This window comes from Lactuca sativa, chromosome 1, assembly GCF_002870075.4.
Source record: "Lactuca sativa cultivar Salinas chromosome 1, Lsat_Salinas_v11, whole genome shotgun sequence".
NCBI classification, from domain to species: Eukaryota; Viridiplantae; Streptophyta; class Magnoliopsida; order Asterales; family Asteraceae; genus Lactuca; species Lactuca sativa.
In genome coordinates, this window is record NC_056623.2 from 7,898,519 (window position 1) to 7,920,560 (window position 22,042).

The 22,042-nt window shown below is 32.8% G+C and overlaps 2 protein-coding genes across 2 annotated transcripts; one reads left to right on the top strand and one right to left on the bottom strand.

Annotated features, from left to right (window-relative positions):
• Nucleotides 1–1,358: 1,358 nt before the first annotated feature.
• On the top strand, nt 1,359–19,368 carry LOC111906500 (probable carotenoid cleavage dioxygenase 4, chloroplastic). Its single transcript, XM_023902262.3, has 3 exons — nt 1,359–1,493; nt 17,254–18,726; nt 18,814–19,368. Exons 2-3 carry the CDS (start codon nt 17,264–17,266, stop codon nt 19,202–19,204), a joined length of 1,854 nt encoding a protein of 617 aa, XP_023758030.1. The 5' UTR covers nt 1,359–1,493; nt 17,254–17,263; the 3' UTR covers nt 19,205–19,368.
• LOC111906518 (uncharacterized) lies at nt 8,625–9,158 on the bottom strand. The gene has a single exon (XM_023902277.1). It carries the CDS (start codon nt 9,156–9,158, stop codon nt 8,625–8,627), a length of 534 nt encoding a protein of 177 aa, XP_023758045.1.
• Nucleotides 19,369–22,042: the final 2,674 nt, after the last annotated feature.

Genomic DNA, 22,042 nt, shown 5'->3' on the forward strand with positions numbered 1-22,042 from the left:
TTCATAGATTTCTTTATCAACAAATGTTGCTACAATTTTTTTTAAATTTATATATATATATATATATATATATATATATATATATATATATATATATATTTCAAAGTTCAATACATATCGATTGAAGGCAAACGGGCAACAAGCTGCGCCGTCAGCCCTTTCTGGATGACAAAACCAATTCTTTTGAAAACAACATTTATGGATCTAGGAGATATGACATTAGAATGCATGACCGGTTGGACTCTATTAAGGAGCTCCACTGCCTATGGTGCGAGAAAACCAAATGTATCGAATGCAAAATGAACAAACACATGTTGATTTTCTCTACATGCATTCTTGTGCTTTACCACTTTGCACGCAGCGGCTTTCAAAGCGGCATGCCCAGCTGCGAAACCTCCGCTCCCCAAACCAACGAGAGGAGAGACCCTAGTAAGATCCACGCACGCATGTTTCCCTCCTATCCATCCAAAGACCAAAATGTCAGCCGGTCTAAGTGTGGACCTGCCATCCTGCTACAATTAAACAAAAATAAATAATTTGCTAAAACATAATACAATAGGAAGTTTGTTCACATTTAGCCATTGAACTTTTTAGAGGGAAATGAACTTTTGATTTTGTTCACATTTAGTCACTAAACTTTTTTTCGTTATCTATTTGCCACTAAACTATTGAAACTGTTCACATTTTACCCTTATGACCGGTAACAGCCGGTCATAAGGGTAAAATGTGAACAGTTTCAATAGTTCAATGGCAAATAGATAACGAAAAAAAGTTTAGTGACTAAATGTGAACAAAGTCGAAAGTTCATTACCCTTTCAAGTCATTATCCCTATAAAAATAACAAAGAATAACAATTATTTAATTTATTAATATTTAATTATACATAAACACCAAAAACACTCCAAATTATAAATGTTAAATCGTGTTAATTTCATTTAAGATTTCAAACCCGAACACAAACTTCTATTTCAGTTTCATCCAAATATCTTTTCATGTTGTATATTTTTATTGTATCGTATAATCCGTTGTCACCTCTAAATTTATCTACCCGTCGTAGTCGTAGAGAGATGCTTTAAGTTCATCCAAATGAAAGTGTTATATCCAAGAAAAAATTGTTCTAGTTTCTTATATATTTCATTTAAATTACGTACATATATCGCATTTATTAATGTATAATATATAAATAGGAAAACAAAGAATATATAAGTATAACTTAATATTTTGAGATAAATGAAAGAGATAGATAAAACGTGTAAAATGCTCGAAAATTTAAAAGTAAATATTATTGGCAACAGCGACAGCGACAGCCATTTCCAATTTGATTTGCACCAACTAGCTAGGTGGCTATATATACCTACGCATTTTTTAAAGAGTATAAACAGCAGCTTCTGTTGGCTTATGATTATGAAGCTCCATAAATAAAATACCCTCCCTCTCATCGGCAGCAGTCTTCATATCTATATTTCCTGCAGCCTAAAGAGTCAAATATATAGGTAATATATACTTCTTTGTGGTTTGCGTTGGATTTTGTTGTTGCTTTGTATCTTGCAACTAAGTGCCGTAATACTGCTAGCCAAGTAGTTTTCACTTTCTTTCTAGTTATATTATATATTAACTCTGTGTTGATGAAACATCTAAAAGTTATAACAACACAACTCATGCTGAATGATGACTTAGAAATGTAGAGAGTTGTTTCTATAAAGATAACAAAATAAGAAACTGAAACACTTGCTAAACAATGCATATGTATTATGTAATCATCTTGCTAATCGAAAAATCGGAAAAATCGAACCGTAGAACCGAAAAACCGTACTATTTTAGGTTAATTGAATAGCTTTTTTTTTCCTAGTTTGGTTAAGTAACAATTCATGTTCTTTGTCACGGATGTTTACAAACAACCAATTTTTTTATGCAGGATGTTTATGTTTAAACTTTAGTATTTATATTTGATTAATCTAATTAAAAATTAAAGTGCCTATTCTATTTTCGAGTATCTTTTCCAAATCCATAATTATCATTTTTAATTGTAATATTATTGGACTAGTTGTTTTGTGAGACCCATATAATACATAGATTAATTTAAAAAAAATTAAATATAAATGTCAAAATATTTGAAACTTTGAATTTACAAAAAAAAAAAAAAATAATGAATTATTATAGTTGAAATGTTTTTTATTTTTTAATTTTAAACAAATAATTTAAATAAATAAACATAAGAAACTAATGAGTTTTAATTTGAGAATTTTGAAATTAAAAAGTAAGTTTATTAATAGAATTGATATCCATTTATTATTATATTTATTGCAATTATTACATTAAATATTATGTTCAATTTAATAAAATAGAAAAACTCATAAAATAATATATGAAAAAAAATAATTTAAAACAACTACAAAATAATATTTGACAAATTAAATAAAAATATGACATGTGACAAAAAAAACCTTTATTTGTTAGAGCAAATTAAAATATGATTGTAATATTATTGTTGTTATTAATATTTTTTCAAAAAAAAGAAAAGAACCAAATTAACTTTAATAATATCATCTACCAAATTTCAATAATGTACATTAGAGTAACAATTACTTTTTGTTTCTTGCCCATTTCTCAACAATCACATCATTCATCACACTTTTCATCTTTAGGATCATATAAATTTATATCATCTTTAATAAATAAATAATCTTTTGTCACATGTCACACTCTCATTGATTTGGTCACATATCATTTTGTGGTTATTTTCAATTAATTTTTTTCCATATGACATTTTGTGTTTTTTTTTTTCATTTTATTAATGTCAACATAATATTCAAATGTAATAATTACAATAAATGTAATAATAAATACATATAATTTCATTAATTGACTTCTTTCTAATTTCAAATTTTCTAAATTAAAGTTCCATTGTTTCCTTTGTTTATTTATCTAAATTACTTGTTTAATTTAAAAGAAAAACAAACAATTTAATTTTAATAACTCAATATTTTTGTATTTTTTTTTTCTTATGAATTCAAACTTTTCAGATGTTTAGAATTTCATATATATATATATATTTTTTTTTAAAATGAACCCAAGTAATACATGGGTCTTACACCTAGTAAATTTATAAAATGACGACATAAATACATGATATACTTCACTCGTTTTAGTTAATAACTATGTGAATCTGTGAATTTACGCGCAGTATGTGATAACGTGAAAATATAATTAAACAAATAAAATGGTAACTTTTAATAAATTGTGATTTGATATTTACAAATAAAGAAACAAAGTTAATTATTAGCAAATCAAATGTATAATTAAGTTATTAATTTTATTTAGTATTATAATTTTAAATTATTACTTATGTCTACTATTAATCGATGATTTTATATATTATTTTAAGTTGTGTAAATTGTATATCAAAAATATGTAGATAGATATTTTTAACAAATTATGATTTAATATTTATTTATAAAAAAACAAATAGTATGAAAAATACTACTACTTTTAATGTTTTTATAGACTAATTTAATTTGTGTAATTATATATAAAAAAATACGTTGTTTTATGTATAACGCATAACAAATCATATAAAAAGTATTACAACTTTTAATAACATAAAAACATTATAACATATACTATACATTTGTATCAATTTGTTTATTAGATGCCTATAAATCATGCAAAAAAAATATTGAAATCAACGTACATTTTATATATAGAAACACTATTATCCTAAGAAAAATTTATATTGTAATAATCTCTGATGCCATAAAACTTATTTTTCAACTCGTTATATTTAAATCAAAAATCTCTTTAAACACATGAAATTTTTTTATGAGCAAAACATAGTCATATACTATAGCTACAATGTGAATAAGTGAGGAAAATAAAAAGTCATTATCAGTTAATAACAATAAGTTAAAAAAAACTCTTGAGTTGTAGTAATTAACTAGTAAAAACCCCATACTACGTTGCAGGTTTGAAATAGTTTATTGTGACATGAAACTGTAACATGCAAGTTTTATGATCAATGATTTGTTTTTTTGCTAATGATTGGTTGTTTTGCAAAATCTTGGGGCAAAAATCCAAAAAAGAAAATTTTATTATTTTAGGGACTAAAATTGTCAAAATAGAAAAAGAAATGTGAGCAAAAATTAAGGTAAAAAACGGAAAAGGCAGATGAGTCAGCAACATGGTCGAAAGTTGAGAAATATTGGGGTAAAAAGGCAAAAAAGAAAATTTTATTATTTTAGAGACTGAAGTTGTCAAAATAGGAAAATAAATGTGGCAACCATACAGATAACAACATTGATATATGAGCCTTCAGCCTGGACCGCCTTGTTTGGCCTATAATTTTAAATTATTACTTATGTCTACTATTAATCGATGATTTTATATATTATTTTAAGTTGTGTAAATTGTATATCAAAAATATGTAGATAGATATTTTTAACAAATTATGATTTAATATTTATTTATAAAAAAACAAATAGTATGAAAAATACTACTACTTTTAATGTTTTTATAGACTAATTTAATTTGTGTAATTATATATAAAAAAATACGTTGTTTTATGTATAACGCATAACAAATCATATAAAAAGTATTACAACTTTTAATAACATAAAAACATTATAACATATACTATACATTTGTATCAATTTGTTTATTAGATGCCTATAAATCATGCAAAAAAAATATTGAAATCAACGTACATTTTATATATAGAAACACTATTATCCTAAGAAAAATTTATATTGTAATAATCTCTGATGCCATAAAACTTATTTTTCAACTCGTTATATTTAAATCAAAAATCTCTTTAAACACATGAAATTTTTTTATGAGCAAAACATAGTCATATACTATAGCTACAATGTGAATAAGTGAGGAAAATAAAAAGTCATTATCAGTTAATAACAATAAGTTAAAAAAAACTCTTGAGTTGTAGTAATTAACTAGTAAAAACCCCATACTACGTTGCAGGTTTGAAATAGTTTATTGTGACATGAAACTGTAACATGCAAGTTTTATGATCAATGATTTGTTTTTTTGCTAATGATTGGTTGTTTTGCAAAATCTTGGGGCAAAAATCCAAAAAAGAAAATTTTATTATTTTAGGGACTAAAATTTTCAAAATAGAAAAAGAAATGTGAGCAAAAATTAAGGTAAAAAACGGAAAAGGCAGATGAGTCAGCAACATAGTCGAAAGTTGAGAAATATTGGGGCAAAAAGGCAAAAAAGAAAATTTTATTATTTTAGAGACTGAAGTTGTCAAAATAGGAAAATAAATGTGGCAACCATACAGATAACAACATTGATATATGAGCCTTCAGCCTGGACCGCCTTGTTTGGCCTACATCCTATCTGGACTGCTCTTCGAGCCTTCGGTCTGACTGGACCACCTTGCAGGGCCTATAGCCTACCCAGACCGCTATTTGGGCCTGCGGCCTAACTGGACCACCTTGTCGGGCCTACAACCTATCTGGACCGCCTTATGTATCTTGGCCTCAACCCAACAAACCATAACATGTTGACATATACCATAACAAATAATAACCAATAAGTACATGTAATCATACCGATATACCAATCTAACACATAACCAGGGAATACAGGTAATTATATGGATCTAACAGTCTGTCATATACCAGCATAGCATCATCCAATATACTAGGATACATAATCCATTAGGGCGATATTGGTGCCTTCGACCCACAAGTATAGTGAGGAAAACTCACCTAATAGTCTAAAATGTAGCTAAACAGATCACAACTCCAACGGTTGACTCTAAAGATCACATATACAACAAATAGTAACCTAATCTCAATCTACTGCTCAAAATACCCAAAATACCCATAGGTCAAACTTTGTTAAAATAGTGATCAAAGTAAGGGTCAAAAAGTCAAAAGTCCCACCTAGGCTGACTATGTCTTGCATACTCCTCTCTACGCCCAACGTCGAGGGTGCCTCTCAAATTATGGGAGCTAAACCTAGTATGCACAACGTATCTCCTGGTACCCCCCAACATACAAGCACTAAATCCCTATTTCATCATTAAGTCCTTATTTTATTAAGCCAAAGCAATAAACTTCCTATCCAGGTTAAAAAGGATGTCTTAATGGATAAAGTCTCCGAATTTATCCATTTGCATGCATACAAGATGATATAAACTCAAAACCTTGGTCCAAAAGTCATCCAAAGCTCAAAATCACTTGCATGGCTTAATAAGAGTGTCCAAGCTCTCATTTTTATGAATCTACGAGCTCAAAACTATAGAAAACTACAATTCAAGGACCTGGAGTAGCTCATACTCCACAAGAACAAAACTATGAGACCAAAAATGTACACAAACACTAGACTAGAAAGATCTAAGCAAACAACTCATCAAGTTCCAAGCTTTATACCTTCAAATGATGCTTGAGGTGAGATACTTCTGGATCTAGGTTGCCTTGAGCTTCCAAGATGATTTCACTATCTTCTCCTTCCTTTAAGAACACAAAAATACACACTCTCAAGCTAAAAAATGCTCATACAATGGATTAGGGTTTATAAGGGTTGATTTGGGAGATGTAGGCTAGTAAGGGAAAAGGTCTTAAGGATATAATGATGTTTAAATATGATTCAAACCCTAAAAATTAAAGTTTGGACCCCAGCCACGTATGTCCGATATACGCTTGATTACGCTCAATGTCTTAACACAACACGTGTTTTTCACTAAGTGAGCTATAGGACCAATTTTGCAACAAATTTAATACTAGGGGGTGAAAATGGAAAATACCTGGCATTTGGGTGTTACATTATAGTGGAAACAGTATTGTAAAAATTGGTCTAGGCGACCGTGTAGGCTTTAGGCAACATCTTATTGCCTATGATTAATTCTAGTATGTCAAACTAGTCAGAATCGGTCCTTAGTGGTCTAACACGATCAAAAAGTCAAACAATCAAAATTTTCAAAAAAGTCCCCGATTAGTCAAATTTATGAAAATCGGTGAAATAATTATAATGAATGATGACTAAAATTGTGAAAAAGATCATACATTAGTCTAAAATGTATGATATATAACGATTTAAATAGTCAGACTAATGAATATATCAAAACTTTATGGTTATTTACTTATTTTGTTAGGATACGGGTAATATTTATTTATTTTTAAATAAATTCTATTATAATTAAGGGTCTCCGACTAGGCGCCGTTTAATCCTCGCATAGACCGATTAGTCCCTTAACCCCATACGACCATCCGACCACCACTTAACGAATTTTACAACCTTAAGTGGAAGTTTAAAATGTATATTGTGCAAGGAAATTAGCCTCTATTATTCTCTCTCTCTCTCTCTCTCTCTCTATGTGCATGTGTGTGTGTGTGTATATATATATATATATATATATATATATATATATATATAGGTTCAGGTTCATTTGAAACCATTCTAATTTTGTGAGACCGTGAGACCAAATCTAAAAATAATTTTAAAATGCAAAATAAATGGAAAAATCCAAAAATTCTTTTTTTAAATGTTATTTTCGGAACTTGAATTAACTAAAAAAAATAAAAAAAATCCCGTTTTTTTGAAAAATACGTGAAATATTCTAATAGAATATTACACTGTACATATTCTAAAAAATAATTTTTTATTGCAAAATAAATGGAAAAATCTAAAAATTCTTTTTTTAAATATTATTTTCGGAACTTTAATTAACTAAAAATAAAAATAAAAAAAAATCCTGTTTTTTTTTTGAAAATACGTGAAATATTTTAATACAATATTACACTGTACATATTCTAAAAAATAATTTTAAAATGCAAAATAAATGGAAAAAATCCAAAAATTCTTTTTTTAAATATTATTTTCGGAACTTGAATTAACCAAAAAAAATAAAAAATAAAAAAATGCGTCTCACGGTCTCACAAAATATAGGTGGTCTCAAATGAATCTAACCTCTCTCTCTCTCTCTCTCTATATATATATATATATATATATATATATATATATATATATATATATATATATATATATATATATATATATATATATATATATATATATATATATATATATATATGTTGGAAAAGCTTAAACCTAACTTTTTCACTTTAGTCTCTTATAAAGATTTCTCAAATACTTATATTGAATTTTTTTTTCCGAAGAGTTCAATTTCTATAATGAATCTAGAGGGGAGAATGAATTACAATAGAAGAAAAATAGAAATATAGCTGGATTTTGAATCTAAAAGACCTAATTAATGATATTTTTATATTTCTATTTTTTTTTATTTTTTTAGAAACAACAATATATATATAAAAAAAACCCAATGCTTAACAAGTGACTAGGCAAAGACAAAGAAGAACAAAATAGTTTTTAGTTTATTACATGGGGGAAAGGGGGGAGGAATTCCAATCTATCCAATTACCGACTCGACCATTGCGCCTGCATTTGAGCCACAAATATGCCAATGCTTTGATGTTTTGAATGCCTCTACAAATTCTAGTAGATGCACCTCGAAACAATCTGTCATTCCTGATCCTCCAAAGATTCCAAAACAGACTATAGCAAATACAAAGCAGTTTAATGCGTTTTTTAGGGCAACGACCCCATGAGGCTGCAAAATGAAGTAGTTCACCAACATTATTGAATTATTCTTTGTTTAATTCACACCATTTGAAAATCTTGTTCATTATAAGTTTTGCGTATGAGCATCTCATCAAAATATGATCAGCACACTCAACTTCACCAATACAAGTTCCACATAGTGTCGAGTCGATATCCATGCCACGAGATTGTAATGCTATAGCAGATGGAATGTGTCCTTGTGCAGCCCTCCAGACAAAGCAGAGCACCTTTATTGGGATAACCTTGCACCAACTGATCAATGGAAGACTGGAAGAGTGCAGTGCAACTTTGTCTAGTCTCCTTTTGATTGCTTCCACTGTGAAACTTCCTTCTGGCGGTAACAAGCATGTCCATTTATCATGACCAGGTTGTAGTTGACACGAAGCAATCTCCTGTTTTAACCTTTCTAATTCTGCGGATAATCCTCCTAATAATGGACAAGATTTCCATTCCCAAAAGTTACCGGTATTTACAATACGAGAGGAAACAGAGCATAATTTATGTAATTCTAAATCATAATGTGAAGGATATTTCGTTTTTAGTTTCTCATTATTCATCTAAGTGTCCTGCCAGAACATGGTATTTTCGCCTGATTTGATCTCCTGTCTAAAAATGTCGTTGAGATTAAGTCCAACTCTCTGAATATTTTTCATGGTCCCTGTAATATTTTTCCACACCCCAGTAATAGTTTTCTTTGAGAGATAATCATAGGGTTTATTAGAAAGACAGTGAATACCTGTTATAACCTGACTCCAAAGTGATGTTGGTTCATTTTTCAAACGCCACCACCATTTGACAATGAGTCTAACGTTAAGTGCATGTATTGATCCTACACCTAATCCACCATATTCCTTTGGTGTCGTTACTTTTTCCCATGATACCCAGTGAATCTTGTTTTTCCTTTCTGTGCCCCCCCCCCCCCCCCCCCCAAAAAAAGGAATTTCCTACGAATTTTTTCAAGTGCATCAATCACTGTCATTGGGGCTTTGAATATCGAAAGGTAGTATGTTGGAAGATTGCGTAGAACTGATTTGATTAGTGTTAATTTGCCCCCAAATGACAAAGTTTTTGATTTCCATGACGAGAGCTTAGAATGAAACTTATCGATAATTGGTTTCCAATTTTTTACCAAGTTCATATTTTCCCCAACCGGAACTCCGAGGTAAGTGAATGGTAGGGAGCCGGCTTTGCATCCAAGGATGTTGGCCCAATTTGAGGTTTCAACATTTGAAGCCCCAATACCAAAGACTTTGAATTTGAAGAAATTGACTTTGGGCCTTGAAGATGCATGAAAACATCGCAGGATACGAGCCAGGTTTTTAAGATTGGATCGGGACCACTCTCCGATGAACAACGCATCATCGGCATAGAATAAATGAGAGATCAATGGTCCATTTTCAGGGATTTTAATTCCTTTGAAAATTCCTTTTTCAATCGCCGCTTTGAGAGCTACGTTCAGACCTTCCATTGCGATGATAAAGAGGAATGGAGAAAGAGGGTCGCCCTGTCGTACCCCCTTGCTTATGTCAAATTCTTTGGTGTGTGAACCATTGACAATCACAGAAGCTCGAGATGATGATAAGAACCCACAAATCCATGATCTCCATTTATTCCCAAATCCCATTTAAATAAGCACTGAATCTAGAAATCCCCAGTTTAATGAGTCAAATGCTTTATCGAAGTCAACTTTGAAAAATAATATTTTTTTCGTACGATTTGCCCAAGATCAGATCTCGTTGACAATTAATGGTCCATCAAGAATGCTTCGTCCTTCCACATAAGCTGATTGAACCTCTCCGATGACCCCACCAATAATGCTCTTTAATCTCCTGGATAAGATCTTGGTGTTGATTTTGTATAAACACCCAATAAGACTAATTGGACGATAGTCAGAAAGGGTAAGTGGATCCTTAATTTTTGATGCTAACGTGATGAATGAGGAGTTACTGCCTAGAGATAAGATGCCGTGATCCTCAAAATGTCGAACAAATCTTATTATATCTTTAGAGATTGTATCCCAATATTTCTTTATGAACTTGAATGTGAATCCATCTGGTCCTGGAGCCTTGTCATTGCCACTTGCCCAAACTGCATTTTTAACTTCTTCTCACGAGATTGGTGATTCAAGTCTGATGGCATCCATCATGGAAATCGATTTGAAGTGAGGACTGATTAGTTTTGGACGTGTCGGCCATTCTTCTTTGAACTTGCCTTGGAAGAATTTATATGCTTCATTTTTTATTTCATTGACGTCTGACGTCCACCTTCCGTTGATTGAAAGACCTGTTATTCTATTCCTCCTATTTCTGCTACTGATATACCCATGAAAAAACTTAGCGTTTTCATCTCCGTCTGTAGTCCATTTGATTCTGGCTTTTTGTTTCAAATCTAATGTCTTCATTTTTTTCAAGTTCCAGAAGCCTCTAAATCCCATGACTTCTATTCATTAGTTAGTTGTCAGTTAGTGTACGATGTTCTGCAACTTTCTCTAATGCGGCAACATTGTTCTTTAAGTTGAGTAACTCATCCGTCTCTTTTTGATGGTTCAATCTCCTCCATTTCTTTATTGCTTCCTTCACGTGTCGTAGTTTAGCTGCAAGGTATTTATCTGATGTGCCGTATCCTATGAAGTTTCCCCAAGCTTCGATAACCGTTTGGTCAATCCCTTCAATTAGTAACCAAGAGTTGAAGAATTTGAATGGAGTTGGTCCAAAATCTGACGACAATTGTTTTAGCGTGATAGGACTATGGTCAGAGAGTTCACGAGGATGAGCCATCATAGTTATATCAGGGAATGCAGACACAAAATTAGAGCAAACTAGAAATCTATCTAATTTACTTAATTTAGCATCTACACGTGACATATACGTGTATTTTTCCCCACCCATATTAAAACTCTTGTAGGCCAGCCTCGTGAATGAAACGGTTAAAAGCGGATGCACTAGAAGGGAAGAAATGTGAATTGAATCTTTCTTCCTTTCTTCTTACAACGTTAAAATCGCCAAATATTATCCAATTGCCAGGTTTGGATAATTTGATTCTAGTTAATTCTCTCCAAACAATTTTTTTCTCCGTTGGTGATTGTGGAGCATAAACGTTAGCGAAGATTGTGTTTCCTGTGACACCAACCCAATCACCAATGACAATTAGAAAGAACCGAGTTTTAATGACCTCCGCCTTTTGAAAGCAGTGTGTGTCCCAGATTGATATCAGTCCTCCCGATCTACCATTTGAGTCAACTCCTTCTGAGTCGTGATCAGTTGAATCCCAACATCCATCAATGTTAATGCTAGAGTGGTTCATCATTTGTGTTTCCTGTAGTCCCATGAAGTTTATTTTGTGAGTAACTTTCAATCTACGCACCCATTGAGTTTTGACATCCACCCCCAGGCCTCTTGTATTTAAGGATAAGCAATTCATTGATCACAAGTTTGTCCACCCGACTCACCAACAATTTGTGCCATGATTCCATTATCATCGTCAAAATGGAAACCTAACTCTGTTCCAATTGCCACAGTTTGTTGAAATTCGCACGAGTTAGATGGTAAACTACTTTCTAACTCCCATTGGGTAGTTAAATTAACTGTTGGATTTGCATTAAGATCAATTTGACGGTTTGGTTGTGTATTAGGAAAGGGAATGGGTAAATTAGGTAATAGAATAAGTTGAGTAAGATGCGGTGATGAACGAGTATTAGTTTTAATTCTCTTGCGTTTCCTGGGTTTTGATCCACTAGTGTTTGATTCACTACCAGATACCGAGTCACCAATATGGGCTGCTGGGGATGAAAATTGAATTGGTATTGTATTAGGGAAAGGCCCGAAACAGCCACTAGACATAAGGTCTTGGATGGGCTCAAATATATTAGTGCCAGGCGATGTAGATCCCCCAATTGGCTCTCCAAATGTTGAATAATTAGGTTCAGCCGCAAGGGTGTTCCCATTGTTAGTTACGGTATTAACTTTGACCGCCTCTTCCGTCGATTTACCGTTTGCATTCTTCAAATTCATTGCATCGGGAAGGGAATCGCTCCCATTAATTGCACAGTCACGATTTTCTTTCGTGAACGGCAACGCTTCAGTTTCCTGGTCGGCGCCTACTCCGTCAGTTGCCAGAGAAGAAGACTCGGCACCATCGTTGCCTTGGTGTTTCGTGGTGGTTTCCGCTATAATTTCACCTTCCTCTGGTTCGTTTGCGTCATCTTGCATGTATGTGTCGGAGATCCCGTCCTCGTCGTCTTCATTTTCTGTCTCCTCTTCATCTTCCGATTCCTCCACCACTTTGTCGAATGGGACCGGATGGAAAGGAGACCAGTCATCGGTGTATTCTACAACACCCACCGTAAAGGATATGCCGTCTGCCATGATGTTAACCGTCTCATTTATCCATCTCTTTTCGGTCGTTAATACACCCACTTTTGCCATTGAGAAGTCGCGTCTGGTGATGATATGACTGAATGGATTGATCACTCTACCAAATCGTTGAGCAATCAGATTGAAATTTTCTTCTTCCCACAATTGAATAGGTAGTCCTAGTATTTTTAACCAAGCAGTTCTTTCGTAGGGAAGTTCATACTGATCCGCTCTTGATAATTTTTTGAACCAATCTTTCCATCTAGTATTATCCTCCAGAAATTGAGTTGCATCAATTGAGTGGTTGAACTTTAGGGTAATCCTAAGACCACCAAGGTACTTTGTATTTTCGTTCATAAGTAGAGAAGCCGGGAGGTTAGCAATATGGTCAAGGCTGAAGGCTTCACCAATTAGGACTGTTTCCATGCAAAACAGTCTTTCTTATCTAACTTTAAACAATACACATCCAATGCAATATTGACTCCAAAACCTTGCATTTTTACTATCTCCTACCTATTTTTAATGGTTAAAAAAGAATAATGCAATTATCATTTAACTTTCGGCTATAAGCTAATATACGCACCCATACTCCACCACCAAACCCTAATATAGGATGACTCAAATGAAAATGAATAAAAAAAGGTTAAGAATGCAAGAATCACTAATACGTGACATTTTATTTTATGGAAAAAAAATCCGATTACATGAAAATCAATGTTTTTTTTATTCTATATAAAAAATTGTCATATCGATACAAATTTTTTATAGAAAAATTGACTTTTTTATTTTTTACTTTTTTAATTTTAGCTCTCATATATGTTTTATTCATATATTAGTAAAACGTGTATCAAAATATTATGAAAAACTCATTATTTATTCACATGTGAATAAACTATAAATATACATGGTTTATTTATATATGAATAAAGAAGATTTTAACATAAATGCAAACGAAATCCTGACTTTTTGTAACTTTTCCAAAAAGGATTTTTGGGGTTTGAAAAGCTAAGTCAAACACCCATTTAATTATCTTTTTTACTTTATAATATATAAAGATAAAAAACTACTTGTCAAATGATATTTGGAGGATTTTGGTGGACGTGACCCACCTGATGCATGAATGTAGAAATATATATTTAATTGTACCGGTTTATATGATTGCATCCATTTGAGATATAAGGGCATCTTCAACTTACCCCCAAACTTTATTTATTTTTTCATTTTTTTCTTCATTCTTCTCCAACCCTACCCCATTTTCACCTCCATTTTTGGAGATATGAATAGTATTCCCCCATATATGGGGGCATACTATTCATCTCTCCAAAAATGAAGGTGAAGTTTGGTTGTCAATTTTAGTCCCTTTTTTTTTTTTTTTTATACATTTCTAGTTTATTTTATCTACTAATTATAATTTAAATGCAATATTTAATATTTATAATATCATGTTATATACTAATTTATATTAATTAATCATAAATATAGAGTTTAATTAGTAGAGGGATGTATTTGATAATATATATATAAATTATACAAATGGAATATTCTAGTAATATACTTTTTTGGGGTAAAAAATGGGGTAGAAAATGGAATAAGGTTGGAGATGGAACACTATTTACTCCATTTTTTATTCCATTTTTGGGGGAAAAAATGAAGATGGATTGGAGATGGTCTAAGACCCGGTGGGTGCGGTAAGACCGCATTTTTGCCACGATGTTAAGGAGGAGCACCGTCCTCATATCACGGTTTCCAATGTAGTTTAAAGGCATAGGGTAGAATTTGGCTGCACCTTTCTCGTACTTTTTTTTTTCCAAAGCATTGAACGGCTAACTTTTTATTAAATTCATTAGGTGTGAGACATGTGTACTACACGAGTTTATTTAAAAAAAGTTATATATGAAAATATAAATATTAAGTAATTTTTTAAAGAAAATATTAAATATCAAGATGTAAACATTAAGTATTTTTAAAGTAAAATTTTAAAATAAATGCAAACAAAATGATGATTAAATAAATAATTCAATTTATACTAATAAAACAAACTACGGAGAAATAATTATATTTTGGCCATATTTGTTGTTTAACCACATTTATTTAGTTTTATCAATGAAATACAACAAAGTTTGATTATTTTTCCTATATAAACTATTTTGGTCTAAAATGAAAATAAACTTTGAAAGAAAATGCCAACTATGAATTATGTACATTGAAGGAAACATATTAAAATTTGATAATATAAGGAAACAAGTTAATGACACATTAATTACTTTTTATAACCTAAAAATTAAAATAGTTAATTAAGAAAATTGAAAATTATCACAAAACGACAAGTGGAAATGAATTTATAAGAATTAACCACAAAATTACATGTGACAAAATGCATGAGAATGTGACAAGTGACAAAAATTGGTTTTATTTATTATAGTAGATTTATTTTACCTATAAATAAATCCTTACAACTCTTAATTCACCACAATTTCATCCAACTGTTCTATCTTTCAAATTCTCTTTTTGTCAAAGCTTTCTACATATCTTCTTCCAACAACCCAAACAATCAAAAAACACCCAATATAAAACCACAATCCTAAGACTTTTGTATGATCAACTGATTTATCCGCCCGCAGTTTATTACTATGGTGGTCTGCTACCGTATTATTTGCATCAATTCCTACAACAATACTCACAACCACAATCGCAAACACAAACACAACCTCAAAATGAACCCAAGTTTAATCCGTTTGACTTTTTGTCTCAACCTAAATCAAGAGACTCAAGCACCCACTTCTGATTCCGAACTTGAAATCATTCGAGAAATGCAACTCGCTAAAGTACCAACTAAAAGAACAAAGAAGGCGGCAACCAAAAAATGGGAACCCGATTACTCGAAGAAGTTATGGCATTGGCACAAGCATGAATCGATATTTCTGAAGACGTAAAAACATGAAAAGACAAAAACATGACCATTTTTGGAGGCGAGTTACGAAAAGGTTCCACAAAAGATTGAACCTTCTAGAGTATCATTTAAAAGACCAAGTGTATTCAAAATAGGGGAATACAAACAAGGAAATCATGTTGTTTAATGATTTGTATAGCAACGTCCAACGTCAATGGAAAAGTGGAGAAAATGATGAATTAATTTTGAAGAAAGCTCTAAACATGTATCAAAAAGAAAACAAGAAGGCTTTCAAGTCTATTGACTTTTGGAATCTTTGGAAAGATAATCAAAAATGGGAAAAGGGCAAAACATCCGAAAAACATATCGATAGTGGTTCAAAACGCTTAAGAACATTTGAATCTGACTACACTATATTTGATGTTCGTGTTGGTATCGACTTCAACGATGATGAACCCGTTCAAGTTACACCACCTTCTCGACCAATGGAATGGATAAAGCGAAATGCAAAGACATATGCATAATGGTAAATTCAAATGATTTGAAAGAAATGATGGACAATGAAGGGTATAAAAGAAAAATGAACAAGATTCTGCAAATTGCCTACAAAAGAGAGCGTATGAAACAAAAAGACAGTGACATGAAAATACTAACGTTAGACACAACGAACATGAGCCGGGAGGAGCTTGAAATTGCTTTCGCAATGAAAGTTGTCGTCAAAAAACGTTATGCTAAATAAGCTTGAAAATTTCTAGTTACTTTTAATCGTTTGATTTTTTTTTGAGTTTATAGGTTTAAGATTTCAATTTTTTTATTTTCAAAGTGTTTAGGATTTTTTTATTGTCATGTTATGTTTTTTTTTTAATTTTTTTTTTTTTTTTAAATTTTGAAGTAATGAAATGTCATGTTTTGTTTTAATTAAAATTGAGGTTTTTATTTAAATTAAATGGGTAAAAAAAAATATAGCACCAAGAAAACACATTTTTCTGGTAAAAATAACATGATAATGACATGGAGTAACAAAAAATATGGTTTTTTATGGTTGAACTCTTCACAACTTATTAAAGCCGATCGGTGTGGGCAACGCATACACCGGCGTTTTTAGATAAAAACAAAGAAATGACGTTAAACGAAGGTGGTTACGGCAACGGGAAGCAACGGCAGGCGTATAACGCCCAAAAATGGTGAAATGGGGCGGTGTTTGTGCGATGCCCAAAAAAGCCCACACCCTAATAGATATAATCCTTTTGGTATAAATAGTTATGTGATGTTTTTATTTGGACATCTATGGCACCACTCTCCCTGCTTAATTAATAGTTCCCAAACCGATGAATTATGATGGTAGGCACGTTCACAAAGAGTAATTTTTCTTAAAATTGAAAGTAACGATATCTATGTTTTACTTAGCAGGCAATGACTGATGATCGCAGGAATTGAAATATTGTCCCACTCGACACACATGACTTCGTTATTTCATACATACCCCTATTTCCATTCTCCCACCAAAATCGCAAAATCTCGACCAGCTTTCAAGGCATCAGTTCTTGGAAACAATGAAGAGGTGCATGTAATAAGAATAACCCCAAAAACACATAACCAACAAGAAATTTCTCCCATCGTGGAATCCAAAAGATCTTTGCAGGTTATTTGGGCTCGAGTTGATTCAAGAAAACCATCATCAGAGCTATCGTTACTCGAAAAGATATTTAAAAAAATTAATAGCTACATCATCAAATTCCTCGATAGTCCTCTTCATCTATCAGTCGACCCGAGTTACACACTATCAGACAATTTTGCACCGGTTGATGAGCTGAGCCCCACCAAATGTGAGGTCATACATGGCTTCATTCCTCCTTGCCTCGATGGTGCCTACATTCGTAACGGACCTAACCCACAGTTCATCTCCGGTGGTCCACATCACTACCTTGACGGGGATGGGATGATGCACTGCATTAGGATCTCCGATGGTCAACCCACTTTCTGCAGCCGATACGTGAAGACCAACAAGTATATCTTTGAGCACCAAGCTAGATCCAACCTCGTCCCAAATGTTATTGGAGGCATGGAAAGTCTCGCCCCCTTTGTTGCTCGTGTTGCATTGTTTCTTGCACGAGTTGTTTCCGGAGATTATGATATTAGCAAAGGCTTTGGTGTAGCGAATACCAGTTTAGCCTTTTTTGGGGGTAACTTGTATGCGTTATGTGAGTCCGATCTACCCTATGCAATCAAAGTTGAAGAAGATGGCGATATAACAACCTTAGGTCGCCATGATTTTCATGGTAAGCTTTCCATGAACATGACGGCTCACCCAAAGACTGATCCAGAGACTAAAGAGACTTTCGCATTTCGTTATTGGGCAACACGTCCATATCTGACTTACTTTCGCATTGATGCATACGGAAATAAGCAACCTGAAGTCCCCATATTTTCCATGAAACACCCATCTTTAACTCATGACTTGGCTATCACCCAAAAGTATGCAGTCATCTTTGATATTCAACTTGGAGCAGATCCTATGAACTTGGTACGTGGACGTCGGCTACTAAGTGTAGACCCAAAAAAGGTTTCGAGAATCGGTATTCTTCAGCGATATGCAAAGGATGAATCCGACATGATGTGGTTTGAGGTGCCAGGATTGAATATATTTCATGTAGTAAATGCATGGGATGAGAGGGATAAAGATGGCCAAGATGTGGTGGTGTTGGTGGCACCAAATATGTTGTCGGTGGAACATTTCTTTGATCGAATGGATCTGATGCGAACATCCATGGAGAAAGTAACGATTAACTTGGGTACAGGGGTTGTTTCAAGGCACACTATGGCGACTGATTATAACTTGGAGTGTCCTGTAATCAATCCAGCCTATATTGCAAAAAGAAACAAGTAAGCAAAAAGCTTCAATTTGTGTTGATAATGAAATGTATTTTGTTCTAATCATCAGGCATTAAGAGAAATATTTCCATTATGCAGGTATGTCTATGCAGCAATTTTCGAGAAAACACCAATAAGTTCGAGGATGATTAGGACAATAGGGGTGGCAAAGCTTGACATTTTCGCATCAGAAGACAACACTGATCAACATAATAAGCACACTGTGGCAAGTCGGATATATGGAAATGACTGCTTCGGAGGTGAACCATTTTTCATTGCAAGAGACTCGGAGAATCCCAACTCAGAAGAGGATGATGGGTATGTGGTGTCTTATGTGCATGATGAAAACTCGGGTGAGTCAAGGTTCTTGGTAATGGATGCCCGGTCACCCACTCTAGAGGTTGTAGCGGCAGTGAAACTACCTCGACAAGTGCCGTACGGCTTACATGGGATATTCATTAAAGAAAACGATCTCATCAATGAAACATGACAACTTGACTTTATATGTTATGGTATGTGTACATGGTTGGATCAATAGTTTTCATATAGATCTTAGGAGAAGTCCTAACATATATTGTAGGGGAAAATTAATTATATTCAAGAAGAAAATGTTATTGAACTCCCTCTGGAATATGAAATATAATTATGCAGTCACTAACTATTCAAGATCTGTTTATTATATAATTCACCATTCCCATTTATATGTGAGTAACCGTAATTAACTATTATAACCACTTATTTCATTAGCTAATCTCTTCGACAGCCAAGGCAGCTCTGAAACTATTTTAGGTCCGACACCAAAAAAAACCCGTTAGATTATGGGTTACACATAGCTTACATGACTTTCATATATTTAAGAAAAATGTAAGATATAAGCAATGTATTACACATATCTTAATGATAAAAAAAATTAAAGAAACGCAAAATATAGTTTTTGGAGTAAAGCAAAGACCAATCCACCAATTGCGGTACAGTAGAGTTGTAATTCGCTAATTATTCCAGATGCTCGCCAAATCTGAAAAAAACTAGAGGTTATTTGTATTCCTCGGATGCCCCCGCCCACATCACCATTCAATATTTCTTGGCCCACTATCGGCCAAACCACTTGGGCTCTAGGCCTAATCTGAGTCGGATCGTTTAGCCATGCTTTATAATTGGAAAAACGAGCACCATGAAAATACATGCCACTCAGCCAAAGAAAGATGATAGAGAGTTGACCGAAATGCACACTAAATACTTTTCGATATAGTTAAAAAAAGAAAAACTGAAAGAGGCATAATTAAAAAAATGAAACTGAAAAAAGTATAAAAACGTGCAAAAACTTTATACGATAAAATAAAAATAACAAAAGAAGTGAATAATCATTATTTTCACACTCAACCATTTGTAAAAATCACAATATGTTTTTTCTTAGGTTTTTATAAGTCACCCTTATGATTTGGAGAACCCAAATGTATGATGATTGTTATAAAGCTCGTATACAAAAGCTAAAATATTATTTTTTTTATTTTTTATTTTATTTTTTTAGATTGTGATTGAGAGAACATAAATGGTATAATGATTTTTTTCTGACCTCCAAATTTTAAGTGTAATATGTTCATGGAAAACCCTTGTCACAAGCAAAAAAAAACATAATTCAAACGGTGTTCATATGAAAAAGTACTTATGAAGGTTTCAAGTTTGCAAAATGATCAAAAATATCGCAGGTAGGGATGACCATACGACCCGTGGGACCGGACCGGACCGGAAAAAAACCGGGACCGGATCCGGACCGAACTGGATTATCATATTAATGGGCCGATTTTCGGGTTTGGTTTTTTATCAATAATTGGGTTTCGGGTTTGGACTGTACCGTACCCGAATTAAAGGATTTAACCCGGACCAGACCGGAAAACCAAATTTTTTTTTTTGATCGACAAACAGTAAGCGAGAATTACCAAAATAAAAAAAATGTTGTCCGATTGAATTGATTCGGCCTCTCCTGTGGATCACTTTATAGTGTCAATTTTTTTTTGTTTCGGCCTCTTCTCTTGATCGTATTATGGTGTCGATTTTTTTTCTCGAAAAAACAAAAGTTATTTCCTACTACATTTTTTTAATAAAAATAGTGCAGTTTTTTTTAAATAATGTTGTTAAGTGTAATTTTTTTTATAAAAATAGTGCAGTTTTTTTATATAATAATAGTGATGTTAAGTGCAATTTTTTTATATATAAATAGTGTAGGGTTTTTTTTAATAAAATAGTGTGACTTTTTACTAACGTTTTTATTTGTTTGCATACATCTCATTTGCACGTATTCTAATTAGAGTTTCGCAGGATTGGACCGAAACCATAAACAACACTACTAAAGTCTAATTCGATCCAAAACCCGAAACCCGGTTTAGTACCCGGAACCGGACCGGACCGAACCCGGACCCGCTATACCCAAAAACGGTCCGGTTTTTGGGTAAGGTAATTCACGGTTTTCGGTCTTCGGGTTTTCGGTCTTCGGGTTGGTCTGATCCGAATTCGGCCCGTTTCTCATCCCTACAGGTAACTATGAAAAATCTATATTTCGTATTTTTGCAGTTGGACCACCTGCAAAAATTATGGGTATTTTGGTTATTTTTCATTTTTTTAGCTATTTTATCGTAAAAAGTAAAAATAGAAATGGTTATTAAGGTCATTTCTCTAGACAAAATGATATAGGCATGTTGGACCTAATTTGCATTTAGTCCATAATTTCTTTTATTGACATCTTTTCATTTCTGACTTCTAGTTTTGTATGGCCTTCTCTTTACAAGACTTTGTATGGCCTTCTCTTCACAAGACTTTGACAACTCCTTGACCGCCAATGCGTATTGATACTCAAAAGGCACTATAAGGAAAAAAGGCCATTACCGGCGACAAAAAGTTGCCGGTAAAAGTCCCAAAAGTCACCGGTAATTCTAATAGCGACGACGCGTCGCCGGTACTGAGTCGCCGCTACTGCTTCGTCGCTATTGATCATATCGCCGCTAATGATAAATGCCGCCGCTATTAACTCTTTCACCGCTAATGAGTATTGTCGCCGCTAATAAGCTAGTCGCCGGTAATTTGTTTTTCAATTTTTAATTTTTTTTTTAATTAATGATTTTGGTTGCCGGTGATAATGTCGCCGGTAATAACAATATTCGATTAAATATCAAAACCAATAGTGTCGACGCTAATTACAAAACAAACATCCTATTAAATATCAAACATAATAGTGTCAATGCAAATTAGAAGCAAACATCCAAATACAATTAAATATCAAAAGTCATAATATCCGAGTAGAAAAACAACAAAATTTTTACAATCTACCAAGTAG

What these genes read in the sequence shown, in the direction of transcription:
- LOC111906518 (XM_023902277.1), bottom strand. Translation starts at nt 9,158, where the DNA reads ATGAATAATGAGAAACTAAAAACGAAATATCCTTCACATTATGATTTA.
- LOC111906500 (XM_023902262.3), top strand. Translation starts at nt 17,264, where the DNA reads ATGATCGCAGGAATTGAAATATTGTCCCACTCGACACACATGACTTCG. An exon ending in TATATTGCAAAAAGAAACAA is followed by an intron (nt 18,727 to 18,813) that starts GTAAGCAAAAAG and finishes TCCATTATGCAG; the next exon opens with GTATGTCTATGCAGCAATTT.